General features: G+C 39.1%; 1 protein-coding gene across 5 annotated transcripts in view; it reads right to left on the bottom strand.

Annotated features, from left to right (window-relative positions):
- Positions 1-15,617, bottom strand: part of GPBP1L1 (GC-rich promoter binding protein 1 like 1) — a 55,388-nt gene that overhangs the window by 18,316 nt on the left and 21,455 nt on the right. For all 5 annotated transcript variants that reach the window (XM_070045311.1, XM_070045310.1, XM_070045309.1 and 2 more), the window contains exons 2-5: positions 9,488-10,510; positions 8,780-8,894; positions 6,379-6,508; positions 5,705-5,991 (exon numbers count right to left, since the gene is read on the bottom strand). In XM_070045311.1, coding sequence (XP_069901412.1) covers positions 5,705-5,991; positions 6,379-6,508; positions 8,780-8,839 — 477 coding nt within the window. In that variant the 5' untranslated portion in view covers positions 8,840-8,894; positions 9,488-10,510. The remainder of the gene's footprint in view (positions 1-5,704; positions 5,992-6,378; positions 6,509-8,779; positions 8,895-9,487; positions 10,511-15,617) is intronic.

Raw genomic sequence — 15,617 nt, 5'->3', positions numbered from 1 at the left:
GAACTATCTGCAGGTTGAAGAACTTGAAGGATATTCTCTTACATAATCATAGTACAATTATAAAAATCAGGAAATTAACATTAATAAATACTATTATCTAATCTACAACTCTTATTCAAACTGTAACACTGATACTTTTACAGGAAAACAAAGTTTAAAATCACTGTTTTTCCCTCATCCAGTATCCAGTCTAGGTTTACATGTTGTCTTTAATTGTCCTATCTCTTTAGTCTTCTTTAATCTGGAACTTTTCCCACCATGACCATAACTTTTTTTTTTTTTGCGGTACATGGGCCTCTCACTGTTGTGGCCTCTCCCGTCGCGGAGCACAGGCTCCGGATGCGCAGGCTCAGTGGCCATGGCTCATGGGCCCAGCCGCTCCGCGGAATGTGGGATCTTCCCGGACCGGGGCATGAACCCGTGTACCCCGCATCAGCAGGCGGACTCTCAACCACTGTGCCACCACGGAAGCCCCGACCATAACTTTTTAAAAGAGTACTCAGCCTAGTTCTTTTGTAGAATCTTTTAAAATTCTTTTATAGAAACCTCAATTTGAGTTTGTGTGATTTTTCCTCATGGTTAGATTCAGGTTATGAATTTTTGGAGGGCACTCCTCAGTCAATCACATCAGGAGGCTTGTGTTATGTTTGTTCCATGACCGGTGACATAAATCTATTTTTTAATCAAACAACATTTACACACAATGAAATGCACCAAGTATACCATTCCATGAGTTTTGAAAAATACTTATACCCCCCCAAATCTATAAAGATAAAGCTACTTTCTACAACTGGAAAGTTTCCTAATGCCCTTCCCCAATCTCCACTCCACACAGGCAACCACTGTTTTTCTTACCATAGATTATTTGCCTATTCTAGAATGTCATATAAATGGAATCATACAGTATGTACCTTATTGTGTAAAGCTTCACTGAGATTCATCATGTTGTTTTATCAGTCATTCTTTTTTATTACTGCATAAGTAGCCCATTACATGATTATACCACAATTTTTCTATTCCTGTTTTGATAGACATTTAAATTATTTCCTGGGAATTCCCTGGCGGTCCAGTGGTTAGGACTCTGTGCTTTCACTGCTGAGGGCTTGGGTTCAATCTCTGGTCAGGGAACTAAGATCCCACAAGCCACACAGCACGGCAGCAAAAAAAAAAAAAAAAAAAAAAAATCCCAGTTTTGTGTTACTATGAATAAAATTACAATAAATGTACACAGATTTTCATTTCTCTTTAGCAAATACCTAGAAATGGAAGTACTGGGTCACAGGGTAAAGTTTATGGTTAGTTTTATAAGAAACTGTCAGACCTTCCTTTTCATAAAATGGTTGTACTACTACACACTCCTGCTAACAATGTATGAGACTTCCACGTGCTCAAAAATGTCACCAAATTTTGTATTTTCAGACTTTTAAATATTAGCTATCCTGGTGGGTGTGCAGCAGTATCTCACAGTGGTCTTAATTTGAATTTCCACATTTCCCTTATGATTAATGACACTGACCATTTTTTTCATGTGCCTACTGGCCATTCATCTATCTTCCTTTGTGAAGCATCTGTTCAAATCTTGTTTATGTTTTTAAAAAAACTGAGTTGTAGGAGTTATTCACATTATGGGAACAGGCCCCTTTTCAAATCTATGTTCTGCAAATATTTTCTCTGAGTCTGTGAAATAAGCAGAAGTTTTAAATTTTGATGAAGCCTGATTTATCAATGTTTTCCCCTTTATGGTTATTGCTCCCTGGGTCCAAAGAAATCTTTTTATTTTTTTTTAACCCCCTATGTGAGAAAGATATTCTCCTAAGTTTTCTTAGTTTCAAGGCCTTACATTTAGGTCTGTAATTCATCTCAAATTCATTTTTTTGTATGCTAGGTGGTAGGGGTAGAGAAGATACACACACACACACACACACCCCCCTATATCTATAGATATAGTTCCAGCACAGTTTGTTAAAAACACATTTCTGGGCTTCCCTGGTGGCGCAGTGGTTGAGAGTCTGCCTGCCGATGCAGGGGACATGGGTTCGTGCCCCGGTCAGGGAAGATCCCACATGCCGCGGAGCGGGCTCGCTGAGCCTATGCTCTGCAATGGGAGAGGCCACAACAGTGAGAGGCCCACGTACTGCAAAAACAAAAAAAAAAACACATTTCTTTCTGCATGCCTCCCAGAGTGGCCATTTTTAAAAAATAAATAAAAAAAAAATAAAAAATATTAAAAACCCTGGACTTCCCTGGTTGGTACAGTGGCTAAGACACCACGCTCCCAATGCAGGGGGCCCAGGTTCGATCCCTGGTCAGGGAACTAGATCCCACATGCCACAACTAAGAGTTCACATACCGCAACTAAAAAGATCGTGCGTGCAGCAACTAAAGATCCCATGTGCCACAACTAAGACCCGGCAAAGCCAAATAAAAAACAAAAAACAACTCTGTCATGCTAAATGTTTTGCATACATCATTTAACATATATGATCTTTTTTTAAAAAAATTAATTAATTTATTTATCTTTGGCTGTGTTGGGTCTTTGTTGCTGCGCATGGGCTTTCTCTAGTTGTGGCGAGCAGGGGCTACTCTTCATTGCGCTTGTGGGCTTCTCATTTCAGTGGCTTCTCTTGTTGCGGAGCATGGGCTCTAGGCTCACGGGCTTCAGTAGTTGTGGCACACAGGCTTAATAGTTGTGACACATGGGCCTAGTTGCTCCGCGGCATGTGGGATCTTCCCAGACCAGGGATCGAACCTGTGTCCCCCACACTGGCAGGTGGATTCCCAACCACTGCGTCACCAGGAAGTCCCAACAAATGTGATCTTTATTCCTTACTACAATGTTGCAAGGTAGACATTACCATCCAACAACTCAGGGGAAATTAGGGTTATTACTTGTCCAAGGTACAAATATAGGACTGTTAATTACATTAAACTAATACTATTTTAAAACAAAAAATAACTTTCTAATTATACAATGTAGAGTATGGGGAAAAAACAAGAAACATAGAAAACCTACTGTAAACAATTAGGTCCTCAAATACCTTTTGTTATTTTTGACTAACTACTCTTTCTTGATAAACCCCATTCTTTTTCAACCAATCACTTCTTAATCTCCCTTACTGCTATTCCACAGGTTCTGCTCTAAGCTTCCTCTCTGAATATATTACTTTCCTTGGGTGATTCTGTCCAACCATAAACCTCAACTACTATCTCTATTTCCATGTGCACACCTCCGGTTGATCTCACCCATCTCTTTGGTACCAAGACGTCTTTATCTTCTATCCTCCAATTCTGCTCCTCCTGTTTTTCCTTTTCAAATTATTTACTTATTCATCAATTCCCTTTGGATAAAAATCTTATTTTTGACCCTTCTTTCTCTAGTTACAATGCCATGGTTCCTGTCCTTTAGATTTATCTCCAAAACAAGATCTTTAACAACCTAAATGTCTGTCAACAGGAAGATGGATAAATAAACCTAGTATATTCACACCACAGAATATTTACTATACAGCAGTGAGAAAGATATAGAGCAGGGTTTCCCAACCATGGCACTACTGACATTTTGGGCTGGTTCTTTGTTATGGGGCTGTCCTGTGCATTGCAGGAAGTTTAGCAACATCTCTGATCTCTACATACTAGATGCTAATAGCACTATCCCCAGGTGTGACAACCAAAATTTCTCTAGATATTGCCAAATGTGCTCTGAAGGAGGCAAACTTGCTCCTGGATTGAGAACCACTGATCTAGAGCCCTATGTATCAATACAGACAAATCTCAAACAATTTTAAGCAAATAAAAGAGAACTACAATATGACAGTATTCATATAAAGATCAAAATCAGGCAAAATGATATTATAGATTGTCTACAGATACATTCATATAGTAAAAATTTATCAAAACATACATGAGGATGATAAAACATTAAAATCAAAATGGTGATTACCTCTAGGGGAACGTTAGGAGAATATGATTAGGGAAGCTTTAACTGTATCTATGATATCTTGCCTCTTTTGTAAAAGAATGGTATAGAGCATATTGGGCAAAATGTCAATATTTCACAAAGCTAGGTTGTGTGCGTACTTGACGGTTTTCTCCAGACTTTTATGTACACTCAGAATATTTCATAAAAGCATAAACACAAGGCTTTCCCAGTGGCGCAGTGATTGGGAGTCCACCTGCCAATGCAGGGGACATGGGTTCGAGCCCTGTTCTGGGAAGATCCCACATGCCGCGGAGCAGCTAAGCCGGTGCACCACAACCAGTGAGTCTGCGCTCTTGAGCCTGCGAGCCACAACTACTGAAGCCCGCGCGCCTAGAGCCTGTGTTCTGCAACAAGAGAAGCCACTGCAACAAGAAGCCTGTGCACTGCAACAAAGAGTAGGCCCCGCTCTCTGCAACTAGAGAAAGCCCGTGCGCAGCAACAAGCACCCCACTTAGCCATAAATAAATAAATTTTTTTTTAAAGCATAAACACAAAATAAACTTGCCCTTAATGACCTTGTTCAGGTTTGACGTGAGAGCAAACTTCCCTTTAGATCACTTAGCAGGTGGATAATGCTGCCTTAACATTTTTCTTTCCATTGTCAATTAATTTCCCACTGGGAATGCCACAGAACTGATAACTTATAAGTTTACTGAATAAATAATCCACGTTATAATTTAGTGTTGTAGTCATTTTTCGACTACTGAGTACTTAGGACATTCTGGACAAATATTTAATATATTGGTGTATTACAGACTTTTCCATAATAAAGTTTTAAAGGATAGGCACCTGGGGATAGGAATTTACTTTGATAAATGACATTTAAATTAAGAGCCCCCAGGTCATTTGCTAGACTTGGGAGAAGAGGGGCTGATGCCTAATTTTACTCTTTAGTTGGTTTTGATAACATAAAATAGCTGTCATAAAAGTGACTGGCTTATCTAATGTGCTACTTAAAAATAACAAGTTGCACTACCTAATAGGATTGCCACTAGCCACGTGTGGTTGCTGGGCACTTGGAACGTGTGCCGTCTGTATTAAGATGTGCTACAATTATAAAATGCACAAAGGATTTTGAAGATGTAGTACAACAAATAATGTTAATTATCTCATTAATTTAAAGATAATGGCTACAGGTTAGAATAATAATTTGGACATATTTGGTTAAGTAAAATGTATTATTAAACTTTTTTAAGGTGCACAAAAACTCTACTTTTGGTTTACAGGTCAAAAGGCATATAATTCAAAAAAAAAAAGGCATATAATTCAACACACAATAGCATCAAGTTTTACTGAATGTACAGGCAACAGCTAAAATACTCCTAACTGCATGTTTCTGAACTTACCACAATTGTTTTATATGAGAGGGCAAAATCAAGACAAAAAACCCCCTCTTATGATAGTTGGAGAAAGCAATTTAACATTCAAGAATATAGTTTTACATAAACATATCTGAATACTGAACCTTATAAAGCTTAAAGAAAAATAAGAATTCCAAAGGCAAAAAGATGAAAAAATATGAAGACTTGCTAAAAGTTACACAGGAATTTTGGTCATCATCATCATACTAACCAGCTCCTTCCTTGTCCTTCCTAAAAACACTAAAAGTCTAAACTTAGGGACTCCCTTTTTAGTACTTTCTGAAATGTTCTCATTACTAACACGGTTTTATATATAAGAATCATTTGTCAGGTTTTAGGTATACAACTAAATCTTCATACTTACAAAGTCGTCTTCTTCAAACTGCAACTTTTCTACCTTATCATCTTTCTTCTCTTCCCTAATCTCTGTAGGTGGCTTTTCCTGAAAGGCACAGCCTTTCCGGGAGTGGAAGCTGCCATTCCAGTGGCGATGGTTCCCTGTGCCACCCCCACTACGCTGGCTCATGCCATCGTGACCTCGGGAAGAGCCGTGCCAACCAGATAGGTTCCCTGTGATTCCAGCATATGCCCCCTTAGAGACACCAGAGTCCACGGAATCGTGCCGGAACAGGGAGGGCTGGTGCCAGGAATCTGAAATAGTAAGGAAAAGTAACACATTAGAGTGTTTGCTTCCTGAAAATTCAGAAACAACTGGGCCAGATGCTTCCTGATATAACTTAAGGTATTGCCAAAGCCCTTCGGGGGACCTTTTTAATAAAAGAGTAAGTTCACATACAAAAAAGGCAGAAGATACAACTTTCTGTTTTAATGTAATTTCTGTATGAGTTCTTCAACTGAATAAATGACTTAAGAGAACCTGAGAATGTTAGAAAGCCAATATAGTTGAGTAATGACTACTGGAGGATCTAACTGAGTATTATGTTTACAAAAGATCATTATTCCAAGATTATGGACATGCACCCTCAGCTTGGGCTTGCTGAGTAGCTTATATAGTCATGGAAGTTGGGTATGTCTTACCTCCTGTCGTTCGTAGAGGTCCATTGTTAAAAAAGCCATCAGAGGAATTATGTCGACGACGGCTTACTCCAAATCTACCATCTCCTCGGGGTAGGTGCTCTCCGTGTTTTTCGAAGGTGGCTGTAGGTGACTAAGATGATAAAGTACAGAGAAGCAAACAGGTAAGTACATATCAGTCTCTTTCAGTATCTTAAGTTTTACATCGGGTTTTTAGAATACAGGTAATATTTATGGCAGAAACCCCTATTTTGAGCATATAGAACACAGTTAAGGGTACCGCAGTCCTCTGAGTTAGAGAAGCCCTATGTTACATATTCAATCATTAACTGAATTAATAGGGAGAAAAAGCAGCTACTTCAATTATTTGCATGAGAGGGGAAAAAAACCCTGTCAATATCCAAAAGAATAAGCTCCAAAACTTTACACTTAAAAATGTTGTTAATCTTGAAAGGAAAAGCAAGATGCTTGCTCTAAATAGATTTATTATTTGTGTAAATTACTCTCGAACTGAAGACAAAGGAACAGTTAAATCCCACCTTGGCAGGCCATTAACAACCCCACAGGAGTTTTTATAGTTTTATAAAACACTTACTTCCAAACATTAATACTCATAACAAGACTATAATTTGGCATCATCCCCATTTTACTATTTCCATATAAGGAAAGAGGTCAGGGAGAATAAGTCTCTGAGGTTACACAACTAAAAAGGAGCACTTTGAGAAACACTTATTATAGATGAATTCTGATGTCCCTTCCTATTCCAAATAGTTGCATTCTATAACAGTCTTCAGTCTCATATGATAGAAAACAAAGTCTAAAAAAACCATGAAAAGCATGGATACATTTGACAAGGGCTTACAGGAGAACTATAGGTTGGGGTAGAGACATCTTCACATCTATTTCCTTATTATTAATATCCTCACCAACACGCCGTCTGTCAGTCTTTTTTATTTCAGCCATTCTAGTGGGTTACAAAGATTTTCTTCTTTCTTCTGAAAGCTTTATGGATTTCAGCTCTTTAATTTAGGTTATAATCCATTTCAAGTTAATTTTTTTTTTTTTTTTTTGCAGTACGCGGGCCTCTCACTGTTGTGGCCTTTCCTGTTGCGGAGCACAGGCTCCAGACGCACAGGGTCAGCGGTCATGGCTCACGGGCCTAGCTGCTCCACGGCATGCGGGATCTTCCCGGATCAGGGCACGAACCCGTGTCCCCTGCATCGGCAGGCGGACTCTCAACCACTGCGCCACCAGGGAAGCCCTCAAGTTAATTTTTATGTATGATATGACGTAAAGGTTGAGGCTCTCCCTCCCACCCCCACATAGATATCCAGTTCTAGAACCACTTGTTAAAAAGACTATCACTTCTGCATTGAATTACCTTGGCACTTTAGTCAAAAATCAACTGTATAGGACTATTTTTGAATTGTCTATCCTATTCCATTGCTTTATCTGTCTATCCTTATGCTAATACCACACAAATTTGCTTATTATAAAATGGAAATATTTAAATCGTATTTCCTCATTCTTTTTACTGAGTTCACTGTGCTAAATCAATTGTTCATTGTGCTAAATCAATCATCCTTTGCAGGTATAAGATGTGCATACATTTAAACGCTTTCCTAGGATCCCACACCGAACCCCTCAGGCCCACCACGCCCAACGCTTGGGTCAGATTATGTCAATTATGAGATTTGGGGAATTTCACAAGGGCAATTCAAAATGAAGATTAGAGCAAGGGGTTGTGGGTCTAGACAGACCAGGAACATCTTCCCAAAATTCACGTCTAAGAATAGGGAAGGTATGCTTTTTTCTGAGACTACCTATCAACTTTCTCCCTCCTCTATTAGTTGGCAAAATGGGAAGAATTTTTAAGTTTACTAGCTTCCTAAAGGTTTCCTTTAACAATAATATATTCCATTTGTCTTTACCCTTAACGTAACATACATTTTCCCTGAAATCATTAAGTAGATTATTGTTTCTAAAAAAGAATTTCTAAGATTTAATCTGAGAGCCATGTAGTAGTCAATCACTGTCTATCCTTTTTCCTCCTCATCTACTACTTTAGACAAATGTGCATTCATCCTGAAGATCCATTTCCCCCCCAAACTGAAGTGTTCCTGCAGCTAATATAGGCAGTCTTAAGTGTGCCACACAATGAGAAAAGCTTAACATGAAATAAACAGAACACCTGGCAGTAGCAGGGTACACACTGACTTGCACTGCCTAATTATTTATATACCCTATTAAAAGAAAGATAGTTAAGTTTATTGAAAACGTATGTAAAATCCCCAGGCAAGGCTGAATACACAAAAAAACAACTAGATTGTAAAACAGAGGCCACAGACAAGATGGGGATGAAAAGAACTGGTATTTGGATAGTTACTAGAATGGAGAACAGTACCTTAGCTGACTGTGGTGTTGAGAAATTTAGCCAAGCAGGAACAAAGTCATGCTGCGCCATTTAGGTCCAGTGTCTCTTTTCAACAAGGTGAGGCATCCAACCTCATGGCCAGGATCTGAAAATGAGAAAACTGAAATCACTTATTCTTGCAAGAACCTGATATCAAGTAAAGAGTCTGTGATTACTTTAAGGTCCCCCTTTTATAGAAAGACTCGCTCTCTGAGCCTTTCTAGAGTACTCATCAGGCCCCATACATCAGAGAAGTTATAAACAAAAACAACAGTCTGTGAATATATAACCATGAAAAACACAAACAGAAGAGTGGGTCACAGACCTAGAAGTTATATGACAGAAGCTAATGAATTCTTGTGTTATAGCAGAAGAACCTTAAGAATAAACAACTACTTAAAACTACAGATACTTATGAAAAAAGATTAATCTGCTTCAGGTAACTTCAGGCAAAAGCAGTAGAAAAGATCTTCCTAGAGATGGAGGATACAACCTCTCAAGAGTTTTTCTATTTAGTTCACATTAATTTCTTCAAAACATCAGTTAGAATCAGTTTTCCTGAGAGATCCATCTGTTGGTGTCTCCAAACCACCCCACTGATAGTCTCCAAAGTATAATATGTAAGAAAGCAGTAGATATTTTCCATGATACATATACATACACAGTCTTCTTCCAAGTTAGACACAGGAGAATACTCACCCCAGAGCGTAACCTCTGTGGTCCTGTTTCCTGAACTCCTTGAGTCTGCCGGCTGGATTTCCACGAGGTTCTCTTGTTAAAAGGGTACTTAAAATTAGGCTGGCCGGCAGCACACCTTATGATGAAGCACAAAGAAGCCAGGCTCTGTGTGGATCAATTTCTCAGTCCCCTCAATTGCTCATCTTAAACTATCTAGATCCTGACACGTTTCCAAAAGGGGAAAGGGGAAAGGGGAAGGGGGAGGGGAACATAAAAAGTATTTGTTACATTTAAAAAATAGGGGGAAGGGGAAAGAGCTATATCAATGTTCACCTCATTCAACTTCCTTGAGTGATGGCCCTATGATGTTGCTTAAATAGATAATACATGGACATTTGCACATTGAATGCAAACACTGTTCACAAAAAGGTCATAGCTTAGAAAGACAGATGGACTTTTGTTTGGGCAAATAATATCATTGAAGTGATAGATCAAAAATAAAACACTGAAGAGCTATAAAAGATCTTCTGAGTAATCAACTCTAGTAGCAAAACATCCACATTACAAAGCCCTTAATTTACAAATCTCATTATTCTTTCACAGCTGCTAAAAATAGTGTGTAGGTATGTATTTATACTTGACTTATCCTTCAAAATCTAAGGACATAAGAAACCTGTTTAAAACAAACAAAAAATCAGACAGGAACTTGATATGCTTTTCCCTCCTAAGAATAGCAGCTCTCAAGGCAAATTTCTTAGTATAAAGCTCTCAAATGTTTCTTCTATTTCTTTGGTCTTCACTATTTATAAATTCACAGCAAAATTAAAACAAGTAGAAAGATAGGGCTTAAGGAACAGTCATGGAGAAAGTTCCAAACTGAGGTTTTCTTCTCTTCAGTTTTCTGTATTTCACTCGTTCTGCCCCTTCTTGAAGACTAAGCTGAGTTAATGGAAGGTAATAAGAATCTTCTGCTTCAGTAGAGAAGTCACTTTGCATTCATGTCCATCGTTATTCAATCATTTTAAAGGCCACAGGAATCTATCACTATAAATGAAAAAACAAAACAACATATATCACAAGAGGCAAAATTACTATATATAAATGCTAAAGTGAGACATGGTCAAATGATCGATCTCAGAGACAAAGGTCTAGGAGACAAAACTCTTAAGTCCAATTTAGACATTAATCTATAGCAACAACATAACTGGCTAAAATTATTTTAAAGATTTTTAAAGGATTTTAGAAAAGTCATCTGAAGGAATATACTTTTTAAATAACAGTTTCTCCAGTTAGCTATCAAAGGTAATTCAGACATGCAAATTAGTCTGTTAGATTTAGATTTTCTCTCATATATGGAATAGCTTGCCATAAGTGGTCAAAGAGTTATAACTTACTGGTTATTACCACAGTCAACTATCTAATTGTTTAGTACTAACCACAGACAGATGCGTAAAAACAAGACATCCGTCATAGCATTCCTCATGTATTTACATATTTTTAGATACCTACTTATCAATTAAAAGACTTAAGTGCTTATGCTCTGACTTAAAATATGCAGTAAGAGGTAACACAAATACTTCTTTGGCAAATTCCCAACATTCTTCCAAAGACTAGGAAGTTTTCTTTCTTTCTTTCTTTTTTGTAATAGATTAAAAAATATTTATTTATTTATTTATTTGGCTGCGTCAGGTCTTAGTTGCGGCACGCAGGATCTTCACTGCGGTATGTGGGATCTTTCGTTGCAGTGTGCGGGCTCTTCGCTGTGGCACACCGGCTCCAGAGCGGGCTCAGTAGTTGCAGCACACAGGATTAGTTGCCCCATGGCACGTGGGATCTTAGTTCCCTGACCAGGGATCAAACCCGTGTCCCCTGCATTGGAAGGCGGATTCTTAACCACTGGACCACCAGGGAAGTCCCTAGAAAGTTTTCTGATATGAGAGAATGCTTGCATCTGTGGGCAATTCTGGTCTACACTGGTATTCTAGTTTACAGAGTATTTCTCATATAATTAATTCATGTTTAAGAAATACTAAATTCAGAACAGTAAATACCTCTTTGGGGAAACAATGGGAAAGGAATCAAAAAAAGGTTCCAGAGGGCTTCAATTGTATCTGTAATACATTATTAAGCTGAATGATGGGTATATGACTATTCACTTGTTCTCTACATTTTTTTAATATACATATAATACATACATACATATATATATATACACACACACACATATCAACCATGCAGAGTATATATATTCCTTCAGCGCACATGGAATAGTTTTAAAAACTGACCTTATACTAGTTAAAAGAAATCTCAATTAGTTCCAAAGAAGAAAACAGTCTGTGTTCTCTAACTATGCTATGTTAAATCAGGAAACGACTTTCTCTTGCAGTGCCCGCTCTCCTTTCCCTTCTTGAAGAAATCCTGTCCGAAGCCATTAGGTGGGGTCAGGCAAGGTAAAGTCCTCAGAGGGGGAGCTCAAGGCCAGAGCAGGGTGCTGGGGCATAATCAGGGTGTCTACATGGGGTGGAAGGATAGCGAAATGTGTGTACGGCAGCAGTCCTGTGCGGGATGTCAGGACTGTTGGGCAACGTAAGGTCAATGTCCCAGTACGAGGACAGCCTAATGCAGAGTGTGAGAGCCTCAGGTGGAATGAGGTGGACACCCTGGCAGAGGGACACGGCCAAATAGGTTGAGGGATTCCACGCAGCAAGGTGCCTTGCACAGTTGTTACAATTTATATGTGGTTAGGAAGGAACACATGCACGGGAAGAGGTGATAAATGGAGGCTGGTTACATACTGGGATTTGATCAAAAATTAAGAAATATTAAGGAAAAATGGGAGATTTCTTACTGTGAGAGAAATGATACACTGATAAAGAAAAATTCAAAATCCTTAAATAGAACGACAAAAACCACTACGAATAAATTTGCACTGTAACAGCTACAGCAATACTTAATATAAGCTTTAAAAATGTAAAAAAAAAAAAAGGACTAAAACCAAACTGATTTTTATTGTTCTTTTCCCAACATTTTTATCATGATAGGAAGAGAGCAACAAAGCAAATCTAAAGAAACAGAAAGGAGAGAAGCAAAAAAAGGTCAGAAAAAATAGAGATGATGTTTAAAAATGATAATTCTTTTGAAAAAGATTAATAAGAAACAAACTCACGTGACTTCCCTGGTGGCGCAGTGGTTAAGAATCCGCCTGCCAGTGCAGGGGACATGGGTTCGAGCCCTGATCCGGGAAGATCCCACATGCCGCGGAACAACTAAGCCCATGTGCCACAACTACTGAGCCTGTGCTCTAGAGCCCACGAGCCACAACTACTGAAGCCCGTGCGCTTAAGAGCCAATGCTCCGCAACAAGAGAAGCTATCTCAATGAGAAGGCCCAGCACCGCAACAAAGAGTAGCCCCTGCTTGCCACAACTAGAGAAAGCCCGTGCACAGCAACGAAGACCCAACGCAGCCATAAATAAACACACACACACACACACACACACACACACAACACAACACTGCTTTCACAGGCACTACTAGTCTCTTCCACCCTCGACCTCAGCCTCTACTCTTGGCTGCTAGATTTCTCTTCCAGAGTCCAGGTTCAAATTATATCACTATCCTGCTCAGAAGTTTTCCGGCTTCCCACAGAATAGGATTTAAGTTTCTTGTTCTGATAGTCAAGAAATAAGCCTTTGGGGCTTCCCTGGTGGCGCGGTGGTTGAGAGTCCGCCTGCCGATGCAGGGGACACGGGTTCGTGCCCCGGTCCGGGAAGATCCCACATGCTGCGGAGTGGCTGGGCCCGTGAGCCATGGCCACTGAGCCTGCGCTCCGCAACGGGAGAGGCCACAACAGTGAGAGGCCCGTGTACCGCAAAAAAAAAAAAAAAAAAAAAAAAAAAGAAAGAAGCCTTTCCCCACAAGTAAACTCCCTCTCTGAAATCCTCAAGGTACCTTAATTGTGCCTTCAAATTAAGTGTTAAGGAGTACTTAACACTTGCTCCTTCCAGGACAGTTATAAATGTTGATTCTAACTCCCAGCAGGCCCAGAACCTGTTGCTTCTAGAAAATCTTGCCTTGCCCTTCTTTGAAATTCACATAGCATCTAGCATGGTGCCTTGCACTCAGTAAGGATTCAAAGGTTTAATGAACTAATTTTTACAAATTATGATAAAGCAAGAATGCAGAGAAACTGTAACCCTCATATACTGCTGGTAGAAATATAAAATGGTGCAGATGCTGTGGAAAACAGTTGGTGGTTCCTCAAAAAGTTAAACACAGAGTTAGCATACGATCTAACATTTCTATTCCTAGGTATATAGCCAAGAGAAATGAAAACACATGTAAGTGAATGTTCACAGCAGCTTTATTTACAATAGCCACAAGAAGCAACTCAAATGCCCATCAACAGATGAACAGATAAGCAAAATATGGTATATCCATACAATAGCATATTATTCAGCTATAAAAAGGAATGAAGTCCTGATACATACTACAACAAGGATGACCCTTGGAAGCATTAAGCTAAGTGAAAGATGCCAAATATACAAAACAACACATATTACATGATTCCATTTATATGAAATATGCAACCCATAGAGAACAGATTAGGGGCTGGAGGGAAGTGTGGCTGCTTAATGCATTCAAGGTTTATGTTTGGGATGATGAAAAAGTTCTGGACAGTGATGATGGTTGCAAAACACTGTGAGTGTACTTAATGCCACCAAACTGTATACCTAAAAATGGTTACAATGGTAAATCTTATGTGTATTTTGCCACAATTAAAAACAGTATTATAAAGCAGTTGTTAAGTCAATATAAATAGTCAATATTAAATATAAACAATGCTCTACATCATCCATTCTTTTTCAGGTTTTATCTAAGTGCTTTTGCTCTCTCCCTGCACATGTGTATCAGAACTGCCTATTTGAATACTTGATCCAACCATTCATTCATAAACATCTGTGAAATATCTTAGCTTTACAAATCCTATGACTTCTTGGCTACTCCACATATACCCAGCAATCTACAAGATACTTCACAACATGATCTAGTTTTATACCTTGTAATTAAGCTGCTAGAGAGGATGTCCCTGCCAGGGACCTTACCTCAATCTCCTCTACTTCAGGCTCTCATTACCACTCCACATGTGTTCATGATCTCATTAACTTTCATTTTCTCCACAGTCCAATGGTGTCACCATCTACTACTCCTGGTAACTCCAACCTCTATCTACACTGGTTTCACTCAATTAACCAAAAAAACCACACCCACTTCTCTGACTTAAAACAAAACCCCTTCCTCAAGTCTGAATATCCCTCGAGGTATTTAGGTTCATTTCCTTTCAGCCATTTTTTTTTTTACAATTAGTTTTTATTTATTTATTTATTTTCAATTTTTGGCTGCCTTGGGTCTTCGTTTTTGTGCACGGGCTTTCTCTAGTTGTGGCAAGCGGGGGCTACTCTTCATTGCGGTACGCTGGCTTCTCATTGCAGTGGCTTCTTTTGTTGTGGAGCACAGGCTCTAGGTGTGTGGGCTCAGTAGTTGTGGCTCGTGGGCTCTAGAGCACAGGCTCAGTAGTTGTGGCGCACAGGCTTAGCTGCTTCATGGCATGTGGGATCTTCCCATACCAGGGCTCGAACCCGTGTGCCCTGCACTGGCAGGCGGATTCTTAACCACTGTACCACCAGGGAAGTCCCCCTCCCTTCAGTCTTAACAAAACTTCCACAGAGAGCAGTGTACTCCTAGTATCTTCATTTTCTCACTCCCCCATTAATTTCTCAATCCACAGCAAAATTAATTTCCACTCAGAACTCCAAAGAACACTGATCTGTCCTTTTAATTCCAAAATTTGATGGGTAACTGCCAGTTTCTTTACCTCTAAAATGAAAGTTGTGCTACTTCACATGTTGAAGATTAATAAACCAACAAATATAAAAACGAGCACGTTACTATTTTATTGATTCTTAATCAAAGAGTGGGTGAAACAATACAAAGCCAGATGGGTTATTTAGTCCTATTCTGGGAGAATTCTTAATTAAAACACTGATCTGTGCAACTCCTAACATACATTTTATCCATCCTTCCTTCCTTCCTCCCACTGACACTGGGTTAGCCCTCCATTTCAGAGATTAACAACAAAAAAAAGCTGAGGC

The sequence above is a fragment of the Globicephala melas genome, chromosome 1, assembly GCF_963455315.2.
Source record: "Globicephala melas chromosome 1, mGloMel1.2, whole genome shotgun sequence".
In the NCBI taxonomy this organism is placed as follows: domain Eukaryota; kingdom Metazoa; phylum Chordata; class Mammalia; order Artiodactyla; family Delphinidae; genus Globicephala; species Globicephala melas.
The sequence above is the reverse complement of the archived record's forward strand: the minus strand, read 5'-3'. Positions and strand labels throughout refer to the sequence as shown.